The sequence below is a fragment of the Psittacula echo genome, assembly GCF_963264785.1.
Source record: "Psittacula echo genome assembly, chromosome: 11".
Lineage (NCBI taxonomy): Eukaryota > Metazoa > Chordata > Aves > Psittaciformes > Psittacidae > Psittacula > Psittacula echo.
Window position 1 is genome coordinate 14158445 of NC_137746.1, and position 19911 is coordinate 14178355.

At 54.0% G+C, this 19911-nt stretch overlaps 2 protein-coding genes across 6 annotated transcripts; one reads left to right on the forward strand and one right to left on the reverse strand.

The window, feature by feature from the left end:
* Positions 1-133: 133 nt before the first annotated feature.
* LOC308225866 (histidine--tRNA ligase, cytoplasmic-like) lies at positions 134-5893 on the reverse strand. Of its 4 annotated transcripts, XM_080627066.1 has the most exons (12): positions 5584-5893; positions 5384-5503; positions 4926-5021; positions 3755-3880; positions 3523-3630; positions 3264-3362; positions 2858-2951; positions 2622-2749; positions 2297-2539; positions 1415-1531; positions 1017-1163; positions 134-774 (listed from the first exon to the last, which is right to left on the reverse strand). In XM_080627066.1, exons 1-12 carry the CDS (start codon positions 5728-5730, stop codon positions 718-720), a joined length of 1482 nt encoding a protein of 493 aa, XP_080483192.1. In that variant the 5' UTR covers positions 5731-5893; the 3' UTR covers positions 134-717. The 4 variants fall into 4 exon arrangements, 3 of the variants coding, with proteins under 3 accessions (XP_080483192.1, XP_080483191.1, XP_080483193.1); XR_013957796.1 differs by having other exon boundaries at positions 1017-1159; positions 5384-5811; XM_080627065.1 differs by having other exon boundaries at positions 5384-5801.
* On the forward strand, positions 5792-15847 carry ZMAT2 (zinc finger matrin-type 2). Of its 2 annotated transcripts, none has more exons than XM_080627069.1 (6): positions 5792-5922; positions 9401-9494; positions 10242-10365; positions 11765-11838; positions 12963-13108; positions 15018-15847. In XM_080627069.1, the coding sequence occupies exons 1-6, from the start codon at positions 5905-5907 to the stop codon at positions 15159-15161; spliced, it is 600 nt and encodes a 199-aa protein (XP_080483195.1). In that variant the 5' UTR covers positions 5792-5904; the 3' UTR covers positions 15162-15847. The 2 variants fall into 2 exon arrangements, with proteins under 2 accessions (XP_080483195.1, XP_080483194.1); XM_080627068.1 differs by lacking the exon at positions 5792-5922 and adding an exon at positions 6267-6470.
* The last annotated feature ends 4064 nt before the right edge of the window (positions 15848-19911 follow it).

Sequence of the window (19911 nt, forward strand, 5' to 3'; positions counted from 1 at the left end):
CGCGCCGCGGCCCTCCCACCACTGCGCCTGCGCAATGCCACGCCCCCCCTCACCGGCACGACGCCCGCGCAGTGCCGTGCCCGCGCGTTGCCATAGCAGCGGGGCCGCGCATCAGGAACCACCCGAAAGCGGCTGCGGTTTGGTTCAGGTTTAATGTATAAAACACAGGGTTCCCACACGCCTGACCCCAGCCGGAGCCTGCCCCAGCGCCCGGCCGAGTCCCGCCCCGAGTCTGTGCTCCCCACAGGCTGGGACTGGCCGCTGCAGCCCTCGGCGGGCAGGAGGTAGCTTCCACTGCCACCAGCTCCCTGTAGCCTGAGCCTCTGGGCTGCTCCTGCACCACAGATAACTCCACACGCACTGCAGAGCTCAGCTCGATCCTGCTGCAGCTGCACCACATCCATCTGTGCCCGTGACACCACCATCACTGGGAAAAGGGCTGCAGTCACAGGTATAGCAATAGCAGGAACCCACAGTCTTGACGCATCTTTCAGAGCAGTTAACCACAAGGTTAACCTGGCAACTGCACTGTCTGTAACCTTTAAAGCCCTCTTGCTCCTTTCCAAGCAGACAGCCCATGTTGACACTGCATTAGCCCAGGCAGATGAGCCTTAGGATGGTAGATATTGACCAGTCGTCAACAGGGAGTGAGTGCTAAGGGTGCTGAGGATTCCAGTTGTACAGCAGCTCAGGCAAGCAGCTCTGGCCTGAAGAGTCCTAAGGCTCCAGCCTTCTTCTGATCTCATCAACAAGCTTTTCTCTTGGGATATCAACCTAAAAAGCAAAGGGAGAGGAGGAGGTAGCAGCAGTGGACCCTTGAGCAGAGCATGGTTTAATCTGGCCCCAAAGACTTGCTGTGACCAAAGCAGTTTGTGACCAGTTTTCTGGAGCAGTCACCCAACAGATCTGTGCTGCGGCTCCCCAAGGGAACATCACTGAGGGAAAACACAGAGCCCTCAGCAACCTCTGCATTTCGGAAGCACTTTTGGAAGCAGGTACAAAAAAGGCATTCTCACCTCCACTCTTGTTGCAACATCTCGCAGCTTGACGACTCCATCTGTCAGCTCCTGCTCCCCTACAATGGCAGCAAGGGGAATTCCCGTGTCCTCACAATACTGCAGCTGCTTCAGCAGTTTAGGATCCTTCTTGTACAGCATCTCTGCCTAGGACAGAGGGGAAAAGGTGAATCATTAACACCGAATTTGTTCTGGTGGGTTTTGGGAGCAGAACAGCCAGCATCAACACCTGCAGCAAGCAGTTGCCTTTAGCGCTCTCAGCTGTTCCTACCTCCTAGCTCTCAGAAAGAGATTATCTTGAAGAGACAACTAATGAAGTTGGTCTTGCTGTGCTACAGCTCCCTTCAGGCTCTCCCTCTCTCACCCATACCAGTGCCAAGCCCAAGTCCTTACGTTACCTTGATCCCTGCACCCCACAGCTCGGAGATGAGCTTCAGTCTTGCAGCAAGTAAGTGTTTGTGAGGTGTAGCCACCAGCACTTGTGTCTCCGTTGTTCGAACCTTCTCCCCAGAAGCCTGCAGGAACAGACACTCATGGCAGTGACTGGTTCCAAGGGAATCTACAGCTCACATCAGCTCATCTCACCTTATTTCAGACTCTGACTTAGCTCCCAAAAACAAGTAAAAGCCAACCATCACCTTTTGGTGGATGCTACTAGAGCAAGGCTGACCTTCCACAGCAAAGAGAGCACAGAGGTAAGACAACCTGGGCACACTTAATGAGTCCCCCAGAGAAGCTGCATCCTGGCATGCTATTTCAATCATGTGCTGCTGTTCCTGTGGGACCTTGGTTTTCCTCCCTCCCTCCCAGATGGGACCTGGCCAGGTTTCCAATGTTGCCTTTGATTCTGCAGGCACAAACACATTGCCCCAGCCTCATTTGCTGTGAGTCACAACTCAGAACTGAACACCTAGTGATGAATTTAGGGCTCATTAGAGTGCTACAGCTGCTATTGAATTCCTCACAATCCCCAGGACAGACAACTTCACAGGCAAGAGACAAGAGCAAAGTGACTGGAGCACAAAGTTTGGAACCAGGACCAGAGGTCAGGGCCCATCTCTAATGGTTTCAGGGCATCTGCTGTGAAATGCAGCCCACACCTGCATCCTGCTGGGCTGCAGAACACGGCTCTGTCTTCTGTGCATGGACATTCAGGCATGGGATGAGCCACCCTGTCCCCTAAAATACTTTCCCCTTGAACACAGTTGAGCTGTAAAGCTCGATAATAAAAAACAGCTGGCTTCCTAGAGCCCTCTTCCAGGCACTGCTGCAGCACCAACCTTCATTCTCTGCTCCAGGATGGAGAAGATCCGCTCGATCCCAATGCTGACCCCCACGCAGGGCACCTTCCGTCCCTTGGGATCGAACATCCCCACCAGCCCGTCGTAGCGGCCGCCTCCAGCCACGCTCCCAACGCTCACGGGCTCCTCCATGTGCTCATTCTCCTGCTGCAGCAGCACAGCCTCAAAGATCACCCCCGTGTAATAGTCCAGGCCCCGCGCCAGGCTCAGGTCAAACGAGATCTGCAGGGCACAAGGGAAAACCCATCACTGCCTGCACTCAGGGGGGCTGGGCTGTGCCCCTCCCGCTCCTGCCCCTCCTCACCTTCCCTGTGATGCCAAACAGGGTCAGGTACTCAAAGAGCAGCTTCATGTCCCCCAGCCCCTCCTTGGCCAGCTTGTTCTGGGACAGCTTTGGGTCCTGGAGCAGCCGCTCAATCAGCTCCAGGCCACCTGTGGGAATGAGACTCTGTTAACAGAGTTAACAGCACCTCTGTGTCCCCAGCCCTCTCTGCCTTGCCTGGAAGAGCAAAGCCAAGGGCTCAACCCCACAGTGCTCACCGTGAAGCTGGACGTACTCCCCGATGTGATCCGCAGCCTCGGGAGAGAGCCCCTTCTCCCCTACCATCTCGCTCCTCACTTCTTCCCATGGCACCTGTGAAGACAGAGAACACCCCTCCCTGCAGGCTCTCATCACTCAGTCTCCACCAGCCCATGTATTCACCACACATGTAGGACAGCAGTCAGCAATCACCCATGATCCACATCTCCCACAGACACTGTTAACAGAAACCACTGGGACACCAAGTTTTTCTCAGTGATGCCCAAGAGTTCCCCAAATCCTTCACAGACACCAACAGCTGAGCTGCTGTGAACCTCTGCATGATAAAAGCTGCCCTGACATTGCCCAGCCCAAGACATGCACCCTGTGAGACTGCGAGCATCACCCCATGAGCCCAGCTCTCACCTTGTCCAGCTTGTCCACGGTGCAACATGTTGTTATGAACTTGCTCTCTGGGATGTCACAGACAGCAAAAATCCCGTTCAAAATCCTCCTGTCGTTGACCTGGAATAGGAAAGGGACACTCAGCTCCAGGAGATCCACCACCATTCCTTCCTGTCCTAGAGCTACAGGAACTGCAGCCACTGGGTGTTCCCTCTTGCCTTTTCAACCCCCTGGGAAGAGAAGGCTCAGAGGTATGGAAACCCCTTGGCTTTGAGCTCACCTTGATGAGGAAGTCCCCGAGCTGCAGGTCACTCAGGATCTCGTGCACGATCTTCAGGCACTCGGCATCGGGAATCATGGGGTCGAACTGGCCAGCGATGTCAAAGTCCTGGGGGCAGAAGAAGCAGCACAGGCTCCTGGCACAGCTGAGGTGCTTTGGCTCTGCAAACCACATCCCACAGCTGCTGATGGTGATTCAAAACCCCCTGAGCAGTGGCCACCACAACACTCACGCACTGGTAGAACTCCCGGTAGCGGCCCCGGGTGGTGGCTGGGTTGTCTCTCCTGTAGACCTTGGCAATGTGATAGCGCTTCATGTTGGTGATCTTGTTCATCGCCAGATAGCGAGCAAAGGGCACCTGGGCGGCCAAGGAGTTAAGGACAAGGAGATGATGCCCTGAGCTGCAGAAAGCTGAACCTTAAAGTTCCTCATCTCCCCTTTGCAGCTGCTCTCTGCTCTCCAAGGAGTTCATCAGCCCAGGCTGATGATGAGCATGATGAACCATGCTGAGCTCCTCCAACACCAGGACAACTCCACTGACCTTCTTCTGAAACATAGCATGTCAACGCCTTGCAGACACAGACCTTTGTTAAGTCATCTCACAGAATCCCAGACTGGTTTGGGTTGGAAGGGACCTTAAAGCTCAGCTAGTTCCAACCTCCTGCCATGGGCAGGGACACCTTCCACTAGAGCAGCTTGCTCCAAGCCCCTGTGTCCAACCTGGCCTTGAACACTGCCAGGGATGGGGCAGCCACAGCTTCTCTGGGCACCCTGGACCAGTGCCTCAGCACCCTCACAGGGAAGAGCTTCTGCCTAAGAACTCATTTCAATTTCCCCTCCGGCAGGTTAAAGCCATTCCCCCTGGCCTGTCCCTATAGGCCCTTGTCCAAAGCCCCTCTCCAGCTTTCCTGGAGCCCTTTTAGGCACTGGAGCTGCTCTAAGGTCTCCCCTTCAGGAGCCTTCTCTTCTCCAGGCTGACCCAGCCCAGCTCTCTCAGCCTGGCTCCAGAGCAGAGCTGCTCCAGCCGTTGCAGCATCTCCATGGCCTCCTCTGCACTTGCTCCAACAGCTCCAAGTCCCTCTCCTGTTGTTACCCCAGAGCTGGATCAGTCCTCTTGCCTCAGAGAGAACTCAAGGTACAGCACAGACACACAGACACTAAATGCTTTTTGGTGAAGGTAGGGAAGGCACCTGGGATATCCCAGCAGCAAACCCTGCTGCTCCCTCAGAACCACTGCTGAGGCACTGGGCAGGTGGGTTGGGCAGGACTGGAGGAAAAGGAGGTTTGTGTCACCCTGCTGGGACCTGTGGGCAGGGCAAGGGCAACCCAAGGACACCAGGGTGGCAGCAACCCCAGGGTGCCACCATCCCCCCGGTGAGAACAAGGTGTAAAGAGCAGGATACAGTCAGGTCATAGCGCAGGGCCAGCAGCTCCCCTCCCTGGTCCTGCAGCTCGTAGATGAGCTTCGCCTCCTCCCCATACTTCCCCATCAGCGTCTCCTGAAGGGAGGAAAAGGGGTGGTAAGGGACCAGGATGGAGGACAGACCCAGAGCCTGGTTCCCCACGCTCCACAGCTCAAGCAGAGACTGTGGAGGACACAACACACATCATCCCCCCTCCAGCTCCCTCTGACCTGAGGCACAAGTGGGCCCCCATCCGCATCCCCCGTTCCCCAGTGGGGACCCCACAGAGACTGTCACGGCTGCCGCCTGTTCAGTATGTCCGAAAAGGGGGGGATCTCCCCACGCTGCCCGAACCTGCCGCCTCAGCCCCGGGGAAGGGGAGCGCTTCCCAGTGCTACAGGAGGGGACCCCACAGCCCAGTTCCCGAGAAGCAAAGGGGGTTCCCGCCGCCGCCTCACCCGCAGCTCCAGCACGGGGGTGTCGATGGCGGCCGCGCCGTGCCGCTTGAAGCAGGTCACCACAGCGGCGAGCAGACGGTCACGGAGCGCCGTGTGCGCAGGGGGGTGGTCGCGGGTGCCCTGGCCCGGGACGGAGAGCGACGGTGAGCGGCGGGGAAGAACAACTCCCGGTAACCGCAGCCCCCGCTCCCCACCGTTACCTTGGGTGTCTTCAGAACTGGGCGCCACCCGCCCCCGGCCGAGCTCGCGGCGGCCCGCCAAGGCAGGAGCCCGCCGCACCCGAGCGGCCATGCCCGGGCCTGGCTGATGCAGAGTGCGGCGGGACCCACAGGCACCAGCCGCAGCATGGCCGGTCCCGGGGAGACCGGAAGCGGCGGAGCCACGTGACCTTTCGGCGGCCCTACCTCACACCGCTCTAAGCCAGCACGGTGGGTATTTAGCACTGGGGCGGATTGCCTCGCTTTACGGCCCGGCCGCCACCGCACGACAGTTTCCGGTCCCTCGTCGCCCTTACCCTCAACATGGCGTCGGGCAGCGGGGTAGGTGTTGGCGGTGGGGCCGTGCCCGGTGCTTCCCCGTTTGCTCGGTACATCCTGAGTCAGGGCAGGGCCTCAGCGGCTGGGGCCGCTTTGGAGGGGCAGGAGGCAGGAAAGGTTGCTCCGCTGCGGCCGGGACGCGCTCGTTGCCTGTGCCAGGCCGTGGGGTGAGGAACCCCGCGGGTGGGGACGCGGCGGGGCCGGGGGTAGCCGGGGCGGGCAGCGGCTTGTGCGGAGGCCCCAACACTGCTGTTCCCACTGCTGGGGGGAAGGGAGGGGGTTGGGGCCCGTGGAGAGGCCCTGGTGCCTTCAGGGTCCTGGCTCGATCTCCTCTCCCTGGGAACAGGCCTCCGCCGTGGGAGCCGCTGTTTGACTGGGTGTCGTCGGGAGATCCTGCCGGGGCCCTCCCGGGGCTGGGCGATGGCTCCCGCAGACAGCTCCCTCCTCCTTTTTTCTCTTGTCCTGCCCCACTGCCTGCGTCCCGCTGCCCCTCGCTGCCCTGCCGAAGTTCCTGAATGGAGAAACTGCCCTTTCCACGTCTCCAGTTTCTGGTAGCTTCCGTGTAACGCGTTGCTTTTATTGGCGTTGCTTGGTTTGTGTAGTGTGACAGCGAGGCCTTTCTGCCTCTATGAATCCTGCAGAATTGGGTGTTGGGATGAACAAGATGGATGCTGTTGGTGTAGCCAGACTGGTGTAAACACTTTGGTAATGCCCCTGCCAGCTGTTAGCACTGCTGAGGATGTGCTGTCCTGCTTTCTAGGCTGATCTTTCCTTCACTTGAAGCCACTTGCAGTGCTGAGAGAAGTCAAGAGCAAGGCATCAGTTGGGAGTAAGACAGGGCCTGGGATTTATCCTCAGCTGTTGGTGGTTCTATTCCTGTTAAACTGAGCCAGGTTTGAGCCTCCTGTGTTATCTTACAGGCTTTGATGCTGATACCACGCACGTTACTTGGTCTCTTATCTCCAGAGGGAACAGGCTGTAGGATATTCCTGCTTTATAATGCTCCTACTTATGTAGGAAATACTCTCTGTCCCCCAAAGCAGTTCTTAAATGAAGATTTTTAGGGCTTGCAGCAGCCCCTGCCTGCACCAGGCCAGTCAAGCAAAGTTCCTTTAGATAATATCCTGCTGAGATCTTGTTACACAGTTGGGTTTAATTTCTTTTTCCCTGGGCCTGGATGAGAGAGATTGATAAAAGAGCCTTGAGAAACTCCTTCTCTTTTATTACAATAGAAGAGTGGAGTAGCAAGTGAGTAAATCACCTCCTGCCAGCTGTGATGTGTGATAATGTGCTGGTGTGTGGGAGAGGCTCGAACCTGGACAACCCCCCCAAACATTCATTTACACTCTGTGATATTTTCCTTTCTCTTGCTCAGGGGGGTTAATAAAACCTGCTCTGACATGCTTAAAGTGCTTAAGAAGCTCTGGGAAGAAATGAGACTGTTTTGATGCCTCCCTGAGGCGTTTTCATTGCTATCAGTAGTTGTTGGTTCCATTTGAAGGATTGCCAGAGGAGAAAACATTAAATGACTGTGCTGCTGCTGTAGCTTCAAATGGGATTTATTCCCGTTGGATTGTGATAGGGTTTCTGATTAGGCTGGAGGGGGAGGTCCTTCTTTCCCAGAGGTGTTTTCAAATACATTTTCCTTTTCTTAATATCAAACTGAGCCTCTCAGTGCCGTGCTGAGTGAAACACAACTTTATAACCAAGTGAGAGTTGTCTTCTCAAGGCAGTGAAGGGTGTGAGTGAAGAAGTAGCTGAGTTCTAAGCAGATGGGGCATACATATGGAAGAGGCTGTGCTGGTTTGGGGAGAGTAGATGTGAATGGAAGAGGGATTCCTATCCAGTCCCTTCTGTCCTCAGTGTTTATGACTGACGTAAAAATCCCCCGTGAAAAGAAGTCTTTGTATTCACAGTGCCAGCTTCAGCCAAATCCAGCTTCTCTTCACACAGCTTGTGCTGTGGCTGCCAGTGCAGTGTGCTCTTCACAGCTGCCATAGGGCCAGTCTGCCATGGGGGGGTTTGCTCCCTTCCCTGCATGTCTGCAGTGTGAAACTGCAGGAGCTGGATGGCTTACTGGGGGTTTGTACAGGGCCTTCCCTGATACCTCCATGCCCTGCCTTCACAGATAGGCTTTTAGAGGTTTTCCTGGTTTGCTTGTATGTTTGTTTGCTTGAAAAACCCATACCCAAGCACACAGAACCCAAGCACAGACACAGGCTGGGATAGACTGGATGGAGCAGCCCTGAGGAGAAGGACTTGGGGTGGTGGGTAACAAGAAGCTCCCCATGATCTGGCTTCAGTGAGTGCTTGAGCCCAGAACCTCCCCGTGTGCTGGGCTGCACCCCCAGAGCGTGAGCAGCAGCTCAGGGAGAGGATCCTGCCCCTCTGCTGTGCTCTGGGGAGACCCCCCCTGCAGTCCTGATCCAGCTCTGGGGCAGCAGCACAAGAGGGACCGGGAGCTGTTGGAGTGAGTCCAGAGGAGGCCACAGAGATGCTGTGAGGGCTGGAGCAGCTCTGCTCTGGAGCCAGGCTGAGAGAGCTGGGCTGGGTCAGCCTGGAGAAGAGAAGGCTCCTGAAGGGGAGACCTTAGAGCAGCTCCAGTGCCTAAAGGGGCTGCAGGAAACCTGGAGAGGGGCTTTGGACAAGGGCCTGTAGGGACAGGCCAAGGGGAATGGCTTTAACCTGCCAGAGGGGAGACTGAGATGAGCTCTTGGGCAGAAGCTCTTCCCTGTGAGGGTGCTGAGGCGCTGGCCCAGAGTGCCCAGAGAAGCTGTGGCTGCCCCATCCCTGGCAGTGTTCAAGGCCAGGTTGGACACAGGGGCTTGGAGCAAGCTGCTCTAGTGGAAGGTGTCCCTGCCTGTGGCAGGGGTTGGAGCTGGATGAGCTTTAAGGTCCTTTCCAACCCAAACCAGTCTGACTCTATGATACTGGTTCCTGTGATTTCACAGCAAACTCAGTGCTTTGATTCCTGTAATGTGTAGACACACTGCTGAGAGTAGACACACATCACCTGCCCTACTCCTGCTTTTAATCAAACCCTTTGTAGCTTGTGTTGTGTTTCACACGTTTCTCATGTGATATTTGCAGCTTGGGTTTAATTGACTTTAGGAAGCAGCATGCGTAATGTTTGTCAGGGGCACTGCTGAGACCTTGGATCAATCAGTTGAGATGCTGTTTGTGTCTGGTTTTCAAAGCAAAAGCCTGAATGATCGTCTCGGGAGCTGTTAACATAAACTCATTACTTTTCTCAGGGCTTTGAAATCCTTCTAGAAGAAGTAGCTACAGACAGGCTGGGTGTTATCCTCTGAAGCTACATCCTTAATTCCTGTATCTGAAAATAGAGGACATAGGGACATAATGTAGTGCCCCCAGTTCACTGCTGTGGCCTTTTAGGCCAACTGATTCCACCTCTTTCCCCAGCCTCCCCTCAGAGGTGCTCAAACTCTTCAATATCATTAATACACTGTTTCCTTCTCAGACCAAGAACCTGGACTTCCGCCGAAAGTGGGACAAAGATGAGTATGAGAAACTTGCAGAGAAGCGGCTCACGGAAGAGAGAGAAAAGAAAGATGGTGAGTAGTGTGCTGCTGAGTGCAGACAGCTCTGCTCCCATGAATAGTGTGCTGCTGAGTGCAGGCAGCTCATGTGAGTAGTGTCCTGCTGAGTGCAGGCAGCTCTGCTCAGGTATGTAGCATGCAGTTGAGTGCAGGCAGCTCATGTGAGTAGTGTGCTGTTGAGTGTGGGCAGCTCTGCTCCTGTGAATAGTGTGCTGCTGAGTGTAGGCAGCTCTGCTCAGGTGTGTAGCATGCAGTTGAGTGCAGGCAGCTCTTCTCATGGGAGTAGTGTGCTGCTGAGTGCAGGCAGCTCTGCTCAGCTGGCAGCCAGTCACCCAAATCCTTTGAGTCAGAGATGGGGAGAGCAGTGGAATCGCAGGGAGAAGTAGCAGCAGTTGAAGGCTGGCTTGCTCCAATCCTTTTTCTTGTGCTTGCCAATGAAGATATTGTTTTGCCAAAAGTAATTGCTGAGAACCTTTGCCTCTGCCTGTTCTTTGGGGAGGGTGAGTAACAATCAACTCCTGGAGACAAGATCTCAGAATAGGACCCAAGTCAGAGCTGGAGATACCTGAGAGATCAGCCTGGGTTTCATAAGAACCAGGAACTACTCAGGAGGAAATTATCCTTTACTGGTTTTGAAAAGAGTGCAATTTCTGCCTGAATCAAGTAGTTTCCAGCACCCCTCTTCAGCAAGGGCAACATGAACTCAGTATGGTGAGCTTAGCCTTTTCTGAGAAACACTTTGGCTTTTTGCTTATGTTTTAGGCAAACCAGCTCAGCCTGTCAAAAGGGAACTTCTGCGGCACCGAGACTACAAAGTGGATCTGGAATCGAAGCTGGGGAAAACCATTGTCATCACTAAAACCACCCCTCAGTCAGAAATGGGAGGGTAGGTTTTCTTTTAGGTGGTCTTTCTCTTGGAGCCTCAGAGCTGTGCTGGTGAGCCCAGGTGCTGTGATTCAGCAGGGAGCCCTTCGTCTGCATCAGGTCCTGATTTCCTCCTGTGTTTTCACACCTGAACTGGGTCTGCTGGATTAATGTATGGAAGGCATGCAGCAGGCTGAGCACCCCCTGCAGTCCTGCATCCAGCTCTGGGGGCAACAACACAAGAGGGATGTGGAGCTGTTGGAGCAAATCCAGAGAAGGCCACGGAGACTCTGCAAGGGCTGGAGCAGATCTGCTCTGGAGCTGGGCTGATTCAGCCTGGAGAAGGCTTCTTAAGGGGAGACCTTAGAGCAGCTCCAGTGCCTAAATGGGCTACAAGAAATGTGGAGGAGGGGCTTTAGATAAGGGCCTGTAGGGGCAGGACAAGGGGAATGGCTTTAACCTGCCAGAGGGGACATTGAGATGAGCTCTTAGGCAGAAGCTCTTCCTTGTGAGGGTGCTGAGGCGCTGGTACAGGGTGCCCAGAGAAGCTGTGACTGCCCCATCCCTGGCAGTGTTCAAGGCCAGGTTGGACACAGGGGCTTGGAGCAACCTGATCTAGTGGAAGGTGTCCCTGCCTATGGCAGGGTTTGGAACTGGATGAGCTTTAAGGTTTCTTGCAACCTAAACCACTCTGTGATTCTATGATTATTACTTCATAAGTGTTACCTACTTGTAGAAACAACTGAGGCAGATCTCTGCTGTCACATGGGTTTCTTTAGCCAGGAGGCCTGCTTGCAGTTATCTCACCGAGTTTCTGATCGCAATATCTGTGCACTGGGAATGGAAGAAACACCCAGATACCTGGCCTTCGGAGTGGTGTTTGGCCACTGTTTCTGTGACTGTGTTTGGCTGAAGGTTGAAAGGATTCTTGGCTTACCCTAAGCCACCAAGAGCTTGAAGAGAATGTATTGGATTTGTGCCATCTCAAGGGCAAGCTTGTCCGTGTATCACTGTCAGAGCCCAATAGCCAGCAGTGCCAGGGAGATGCAGAGCCGCAAAGAGCATCCAGGGGTGGAAGTGCAGGCCCTAACTAGAAGGGGAAGATGCTGTGGCTTTGGGTTACACATCAGCTCATCATTTGATTTCTGTCATCTGTCAGAGTGGCATCACCATAAGGGTCAGTACCTCCAGGGTTAAACGAGGCAGCTATTTCACATCTCTCTTCAGTTGTACAATGGTTGTGCACATTTGTCTTCACTGGGGCTCTCTGTACTGGAAGTAGCTTCCCTCTTGCCCTGGAGAAAGGACCCACATCCCAAGTGACACTCAGGCTTCACACTGTAGATTATCTCTAAGAGTTGCTTTGTTAGGTGAGGTTTGTCTCATGCTTTGGAGTTAATTTTCTCTCTTTCTGCTGCCAGGTATTACTGTAATGTATGTGACTGCGTGGTGAAAGATTCCATTAACTTCTTGGATCACATCAATGGCAAAAAACGTAAGGATCATTTTCCTGCCTTGTTCAGGGGTTGCAGCAACACACTGGGCTGTGCCCTTCATATCTGAGGGCTGAACAGTTAGACATGGATCAAAGTGTGCTATGGAGAGCAGATTGTGGATAGCGTTTGCTCATGGGAGCTGTGCAGGTGCTGCCTTTATCTCCTGGCATCTCTCAGGGTGCTGGGCCATCTTCATGGAAGAAGCCCAGAAAAAACAGACATCAATTTACTCTGTCCAGTGGCTGTATCTTCCCCACAGAGTGTGCTCTGAAAGGCTCAGGGTCAGTAATCCTGATGGCTCTTCTGAATATCTGGAGAGAGGCTTTTCTACAGCTCCTAAACTTCAAAGAAATTCTTATCTAGGTTAAAAGGCATGGGACTAACCTGTGTTCTGAATGGGAAGCTTCTCTTTGTAGAACATTAATACAAAGCTCAAAACTACCTGGTCCTTGAGGTCTAGGTAGGGATCAGAGTTCACCAGGATGGAGGCTGTGGTTTACAGATGAGCAGAGACAAGAGTGGGGCAGTTTGACCGTGGAGCTGGGCCCAGCCCTATGCTGTGCAATCAGGATATCTAAGTGCCACTGATACCTTGTTTAGCACTGCTGCAAGGTGCCAGCCTGTCAGTTTTATTCTGGCTCCCTTTTCAACACTTCGACCCTGGGTTTTGCCACTGGCCCAAGACTAAATTTCCTGAAGTGTCAGAACACCAACGTGGTGGGGAGCATCCTAAAAGGGAACTTTGAAAGGACAGGCTGTGTTCCCCTTCCTGTTACGAGTAATGTACAGATTGGTGATGTGATGTAAGGGGTGCTGAGGTGGTGGCATGGAGTGCTCAGAGAAGCTGTGGCTGCCACATCCCTGGCAGTGTTCAAGGCCAGGTTGGACACAGGGGCTTGGAGCAAGCTGCTCTAGTGGAAGGTATCCCTGCCCATGGCAAGGGGTTGGAACTAGCTGAGCTTTAAGGTCCCTTCCAACCCAAACCAGTCTGGGATTCTATGACAGGCAGCAAGAGGCTGTTGTGCTGAGATATTTAAATTGGGATCAGGGAAGGGGACTGTGTGCCGACCATCCGAGGCTGTGAGTACTGCTCAATGTGAGTGATTCCACTCCCATTTTCTAGACCAGAGAAATCTGGGCATGTCCATGCGGGTGGAGCGCTCCACGCTGGACCAGGTGAAGAAACGTTTTGAGGTGAACAAGAAGAAGATGGAGGAGAAGCAGAAGGACTATGACTTTGAGGAGAGGATGAAGGAACTCCGTGAGGAGGTAAGCCTGAGTCTGGGCAACGATTGATGAAGCAAAGCCCCCCCAAAACATGTTTTGTGAGGAAATCAACCACAGTTTCTACCCTTGTTCTACAGAAGCCTTGTTCTTTGTAGCATGGCCCTCTCAGCTGCTGCTTTGAAGTGGCCTTCTGCTTTCTGTCCCTGGAAACCCTTTTCCCTTCTGTCTGTGAGGATAACTTTTGATGTTTCAGGTTTCAAGCAGCACAAGAATGACAATGCACCCGTTTTGACTCCCATTACTTGTGTTTGAATTTGTGTGCTCTGATAAGCAGATCCATGTCTTGGTCCCGTATCTTCCATGGCCCTTAGGATTGCTGGGATTCCTCTTCACATGGCACATTGCTTCTGTGTGGTCTCCCCAACTCTGGAAGGTCTTCGTGAGTGTCTGTGGTGTGAGATGCGTGTGGAGGCAGTAGAAGACAGCAGATTCCTCTCCAGCCTGGGCTTAGGTGTCAGCTCCCTGACATGAAGATCACATTTATTTGAAAACCTGACAAAGTTCTGACAATTGGGGAGCTTCTGTGGATGCTTCTGCTCCATCAGCAGTCAGATGTTTAAAAATCACTGCCTGTTTGCATCTCCCAGAGTTTGGCCTCATGATGGGGTATCTGCTGGGGGGTACATGAAGCAGCCGTGTGCTCTGCTCTCGAGCAGGCTTGGGTCTTGCTGAGCCTGATGGGTTGGGGGGCATTACAGGAGGTGCTGCTGGTTGAAAAGCTGCTGCCGCTCGCTGTATGGCACCGGAGAAATCAGCAGCAGCTTTTGGTGTAGCTTTCTTCAGGGCACAGCTGTCTGCAGTCGCTGTGATGCAGCGGATGGTGACGGGAGCAGCAGGAGCAGTTGCTAAGTTGGGAGCTGCAGCCATAGTTCTCGTTGGCCAGTACAGGCCTGGCACTGGTCCAGAGCTTGTGATCCTTGCAGAGCAAAACACTTTGATTAGAGCACAGCAAACTCTTTGATGCCAAAACCCCCCAAAGCTGCTCAAAGCTTCATCTTCTGTTCCAGTGAGCAGCTGTCACTCTGCCAGGCTGAGAGCCAACAGGCAGCAGCATTCAGCAGCACAGTCACTGAAACGGGGCATCAGACAAGGGAAAGGCCTAAAAGCAGCTTCGTGCCTCAGCATTGATTACAGGCAAAACTTCATAGAATCATAGAATGGTTTGGGTTGGAAAGGACCTTAAAGCTCATCCCGTTCCAGCCGCCTGCCATGGGCAGGGACACCTTCCACTGGAGCAGGTCACTCCAAGCCTCATCCAACCTGGCCTTGAGCACTGCCAGGGATGGGGCAGCCACAGCTTCTCTGGGCACCCTGTGCCAGCGCCTCAGCACCCTCACAGGGAAGAGCTTCTGCCTAAGAGCTCATCTCAGTCTCCCCTCTGGCAGGTTAAAGCCATTCCCCTTGGCCTGTCCCTACAGGCCCTTGTCCAAAGCCCCTCTCCAGGTTTCCTGTAGCCCCTTTAGGCACTGGAGCTGCTCTGAGGTCTCCCCTTCAGGAGCCTTCTCTTCTCCAGGCTGAATCAGCCCAGCTCTCTCAGCCTGGCTCCAGAGCAGAGCTGCTCCAGCCCTCACAGCATCTCCATGGCCTCCTCTGGACTCACTCCAGCAGCTCCACTTGTGCACCCTCTTGTGCTGTTGCCCCAGAACAAGATGCAGGACTGCAGGAGGTTCTCCCCAGCGTGCAGTAGAGTGCAGTAGGTGAGGTGCTCTGGAGACAGTGGAAACCTCCTCCTCAGAGCCTGCCAGCCAGGATTTCTGGCTATTTTTTTTTCCTCAGACACAACGTTGCTGCTGTTGGTAGGACTTAGGTTACCTGTGCAGTGCCCAGTGTCTCAAAAGCTTACTCAGCTCAGGAGGTTAACATTCTTCTGCTGTTCTGTCCCTTGCTGCAGGAGGAGAAGGCCAAAGCCTACAAGAAGGAGAAGCAGAGGGAGAAGAAGAGGCGGGCGGAGGAAGACCTGACATTTGAGGAGGACGATGAGATGGCGGCTGTGATGGGTTTTTCTGGTTTTGGCTCAACCAAAAAGAACCACTGAGCAGCTCTGGACTTCCTCTTTCTTGAAACAGATTGTTTTTACCCCGGGGACTGTGGATAACTCTTAAAAAGACTTGATTGAGGACTTGTATGTGAATCTCCCAGTAGAAATGGATTGGAGGAGGCAAAAAGCGATTCCATGCTCTACCTGTGCTGCAGAACAAGCTCCACCTGTCATTAGTTTCCCATCTCCTGTGTCCTAGATCTGGCTGCTCAGCACTGCTCCATGGCCTTGTGTGTGCAGGGAAGTGTTCTGCTGGGTACAGTTTTGTGTCAGATGGCCTGATTCAGGAGCAGTTTCGTTGTCAACCAGGCAGTGTTGTTGCGGGCCCAGGTTGTTGTAGTTGTGAACCAGGCTGTGTGTTTGTAGTACAGGAGTGATTCAGATTCTCTTTGGATCATGTAGCTGAAAGGAATGTGCTGCAGTGAGCAGTGTGGAGTGGTGCAACCTGCATCTTCACAGCTTGTGCTGGGCAGAGCTGGTGGCTGCATGGAGTCTGGGTTGCCGAATCTTTCCTGTGTTTTTACCCACAAGGGATTCCCTCCTGGCTTTTCTTTGTGTTTCGTCCCGTAACTTTGGTATCTTTAAGGCAGGGGAGAAATTCCTCCCCACCACTGATCTGGTATAGAGCCAATGAAAGAGACACATGCAATTTGCCAGAAATAAATGGATTGTTTTAATGGGTCCATTGGTGGGAGTTTGACTCCTTTGCTGTGAGAGCTTCTGCTTCCCACTGAGAAGAGCTGCACAGAGCTGGTGGTGGCCTCCTGGGGCCTCAATGGCATGGTGTGTGCCCCCCTCTCGTGGCTCAGCTGCCCCATGCAGGCGGTTGCTGTCAATCTTGGCTTGGGGATGGGTGTAAGAACATGGGAGGGGAAAGGAAAGGGGAGAGGGGAAGAGTGCTGGGGACCTGCATGTCCATCGGGCAGTCCAAGGCTGGGCTGCCTTCCACATTTTACCAGCCTTAGTATTATTAAGGGCCATTTGTTTCCTCTCTGCTGGCTCTCAGCGTCCTTTCACCTCTGTCCTCCCCTAAATCCACTTCATTTCTGCTTTTATTTACCTCAGCCAAACCTTGTGTGACTCATTGCTGTCTGCAGTTAGGATTTATATTTTGCATGGCTGGGTTTTGTAGCTCTGTCTCACTCTGCTCTCTGGTTTTATGTATGCTGATGAAATCCTTGCTCTTGCCCTTCTCTGCACTCGTATGAGATTCCCGACCCGTGGAAGGCTGCAGTGTGTTTAGCCTGCTCTTTCTAATACATCTAGAACAAATCCTGTAATGTTGTGCTGCTGTTTTAATTCCTTAATCTTAGCCTGCTGACAGCTTCATTGCCTCGGGTCTTTCCGCTTCAATTCAGATTATAATCCCTGTTGAAGATGCTATTGAAATGATATATAACCACTCTGATACAACTGTCCTTGGAGGTTTGACCCTTTTCACTTGGCAATCCTTTGACTTGAGTCGCTCTCTGAGCACACGGAGCTGGAAGGGCCACTTTCATTCCAGCCACGTACCCAGTGCTGTTCAGACTGCAGCACGTGGCTCCGGCTGAATGGCAGAGAGGAGATGCTTGTGCCTTTGTGCCCTCCAGGGTGTGAGAGGGAGGCTGCCGTGGTTTCACACACAGGAAAAGTTTAGGACATCTCAGAGAAGATTTAGCAGCAGCCATTTTCTCCCAGGCACCAGCTCTGCAGCCAGTCCAGCCCTTGCTGCAGCCTAAGCTGGGGCTCCGTCCCTCTTCTGCAGGTTTTGACCCTGGAGCCAATGGTTGCTGCCTTGGTTTCCCCATGGAGCATCCTCCTGTTCCTGCCCATCCCAAGGTGAGGTGTGAAAAGGGCAGCCCCCCAAAAAAACCTTCTTGGGTGGCCAGGCTGGAGCCTTTCCAGGCCTGACCCATCACTGCTGTCCTGGGAGATAGGAAGGAAATCTTTCCGCAGTACCATGGAGTGGGAGAGGGCTTTTTTAACCGTATTCCTCTAGGGTAAAAAGCCTGTCACAGCCAAGCTCCATCCCGAGGCCATCTGCATCCTCTGGGCTGAAGCTCCAGCACCTCCGGCGGCTGCTGCCGCCCAGTCCCAGCGCTGGGGCTGCTCTCGCCAGGGGAGCAGCTCTTTGTCTTGCTGGGAGCAGTGGTGTGTGCAGTAGCAGATACCAGCTCTCGCTGCATTCCCAGCAGCAGGAGCTGCCTCTAGCCAAGGATGAAAAGCTGGTTTCATGGGAGGAAATAATACTTAGAGAAGAGACAGATAACGTTCCCTGCAGCCGCCACATTAACCCTTTGCTCCCACCACTGCCTAGTGCTGCTGTGGGATGTGAAGGGGTTCATGTGCTTTCTTCGTTGGCACCCACCATCTCCATGCTGAGCTGTCAGGCTGCTGGTGCTGGATGTGCCCGTGTGGGTCAGGGCTTGGGGTTGAACTGGAGAGAAGGAGCTCTGCAGCTCTTCTTCTCCAGCAGCAAATGGGGTGAGCTGCTTCTCACTTTGCTCTTGCCAAAAGGGGACACAGCTATTCCTTCAGTTAAAACTGGGAGCTGGTGAGTAAGGAAGGGTACTCCTGATGGTACCCACCACCAGGCTGAGGCATCCTGCCTGGGCTCACCATGAAAGTGTTCTGAGGTGCCTGCAGCCAGGTTGGTGCTTGTTCTCAGTGCCTGGGCAGGGGCTGCAAGGCTCTGCCTTGTGGCTCAGAGACCTGGGGAAGAATGTCCCAGTCCAGCAGGTCTGCCTGCACCCCTGTGTCCCAGACGGACTGGGGACCATGCTCAGTCTGGGCTGCACTGGTGTGGCTCCATCCCATTAAACATTGATGGCAATGTTTGGAGAAGCATCACAGCAGACTCTAGAGAAAACACAAATACATCTTTCCCCAACCACTTCTCATCTTCTGTGGCTTTGATCTGAGAGGGAGGGCTGATGCCTTGTAGAGAGGCTGAGCACTGACAACTGGCTGGTGTTCCCCTTTCCTTCAGAGGGACCTGGCACCCCTCAAACATGCTCTCTCCTGCTTGCCCACCTTCCCCTCACTCACTTCAGGTCCTGCTCAGGACAAGATCCAGCCCAACATTCCCACTGTCCCAGTAAATGACTGGAATCAGGGATCTGGAGTGATTCTGGAGAAGAAGAGGTTTCAACCTGGCCCTGTGCACTACTCTGCCTTGGCCAACCCAATCATTACCTGCTTCAGTGACTTGATTAGCACAAAGACCCAGCTTTTCAGTGATTTATACCAGTTTTATATCCCAAAAGAGAGGTTTAGGATCTCGGCAGGAGCTCCGTTCCTCCCACTGCTCAGGCCGTAAGCTACCGCTGCCCCAGTTAGGCAGCTGTTCCTGCCATTTGCCATCATTAAGCTAAAGAACATCCATAGGTGATATCCCTGGAAACCCCTTTGACCCAGTACAGTGGTGCCAGGAGGATGTACCACCAAAGCCCTGTTGTGCTGGGAGGCTCCTGGGTCTCCAGGGGAGAGCTTGGTCTGAATAAGGGCAAAGATCCAACCCCTGGTTGGTGCTGGTGTTGCTGCAGAAGGGATGGAAGCAGGGGAGGAGGAGGCTTGTGGAGAGGGTCCCTGGGCTGGGAGGTGTTTGCTTCCCAACTGGAGCTTGAATGGGAAACTTGGACACTCGATTCTCAAAAAGGGCTGAGCAGGGGGCACCCACAGCAAAGTAGTGCTTGACCTGGAGACCTCAGCAAGTTGGGCCACCCTCCACACACTCAGTATTTGGAGCTGAGCCAAATCAGGCCATAGGTGGGCCCAAGAGGGAACAAATGGTGCTCTGCAAGTATTCCATACTGGGAGGAAAGAGACAACCCCAGTGGCTGCCCCCATCCCTGTTAGATGTGCTGCTGCAGGCAGGTTGGGCTGGAGGGTTGTTGGGAGGATGAATGGCTTCTGCTAGGCTTGGTGGGACTCCTGAGCAAAGGGGAGGCTTTTCTGTGTTGCAAGCACAGTAAAAAGCCATCATCAGGCAGAGAACAAACAGCTCCGGGCTGAAGGAGGATCAGGGAGAGGGTGAGGGGGGAGCGTGGGGACAGGGCACCCGCAGGAGGGGTTTTGGGGACTTGCGGACTCAGAACGTGTCGCTGCTGCATCCCAGTGGCATCATTTCACCAGCTCACCCTGGCCCCCCACCACCAGCTCCCGCGCCGGGGGGGTCGGTCACAGAGGGGAACATGTTCCCTGCTCGGGGAGCGTGTGATCCGCCGGGGAGCGTGTGATCCGCCGGCAGCCCGGGGCCCTGCCATGCCTTTGTTCCTCCTTCTCTTTCTTTTCCACCTCCAGATGATGTATTTTTTCCCCTCTGCTTCCAGCCTGCTGTGCAGGCAGCGCTCCCCCCTTTCCACCCACAGTTCCTGACTTCATTTTCCTTCCTCTCTACAAATATGTGCTCCCCAGGCTCCTTCTCCTCCTCGCCTGGCTCCCCCCATCAACATTTCCTCCCCAAACTTGTCCTGTTTTACCTCCCTTGCCTCTTCTCCCTGTTTTCCCGCAGGCCCTCCTCATCCCTTCCCTGCCCGCTCCTCTCCCCTTCCCTCCAGCTCCCGTTCACTCACTCTCTTGTCTCCCATTCTCTGACAGTTTGGGGGGAATCTGTCTGTGTCAACACACAGATTCCATTATTTATTGGCTGAGCGGAGCAGGGTCCTACACTGTCTGTGATTGTCTGCAGATCAAAGCGCCTGCTGATGGCAGCTTTGCCTTCTCAGAGCCGAACACCACCCCCAGCTCCACACTCCTCATCCTC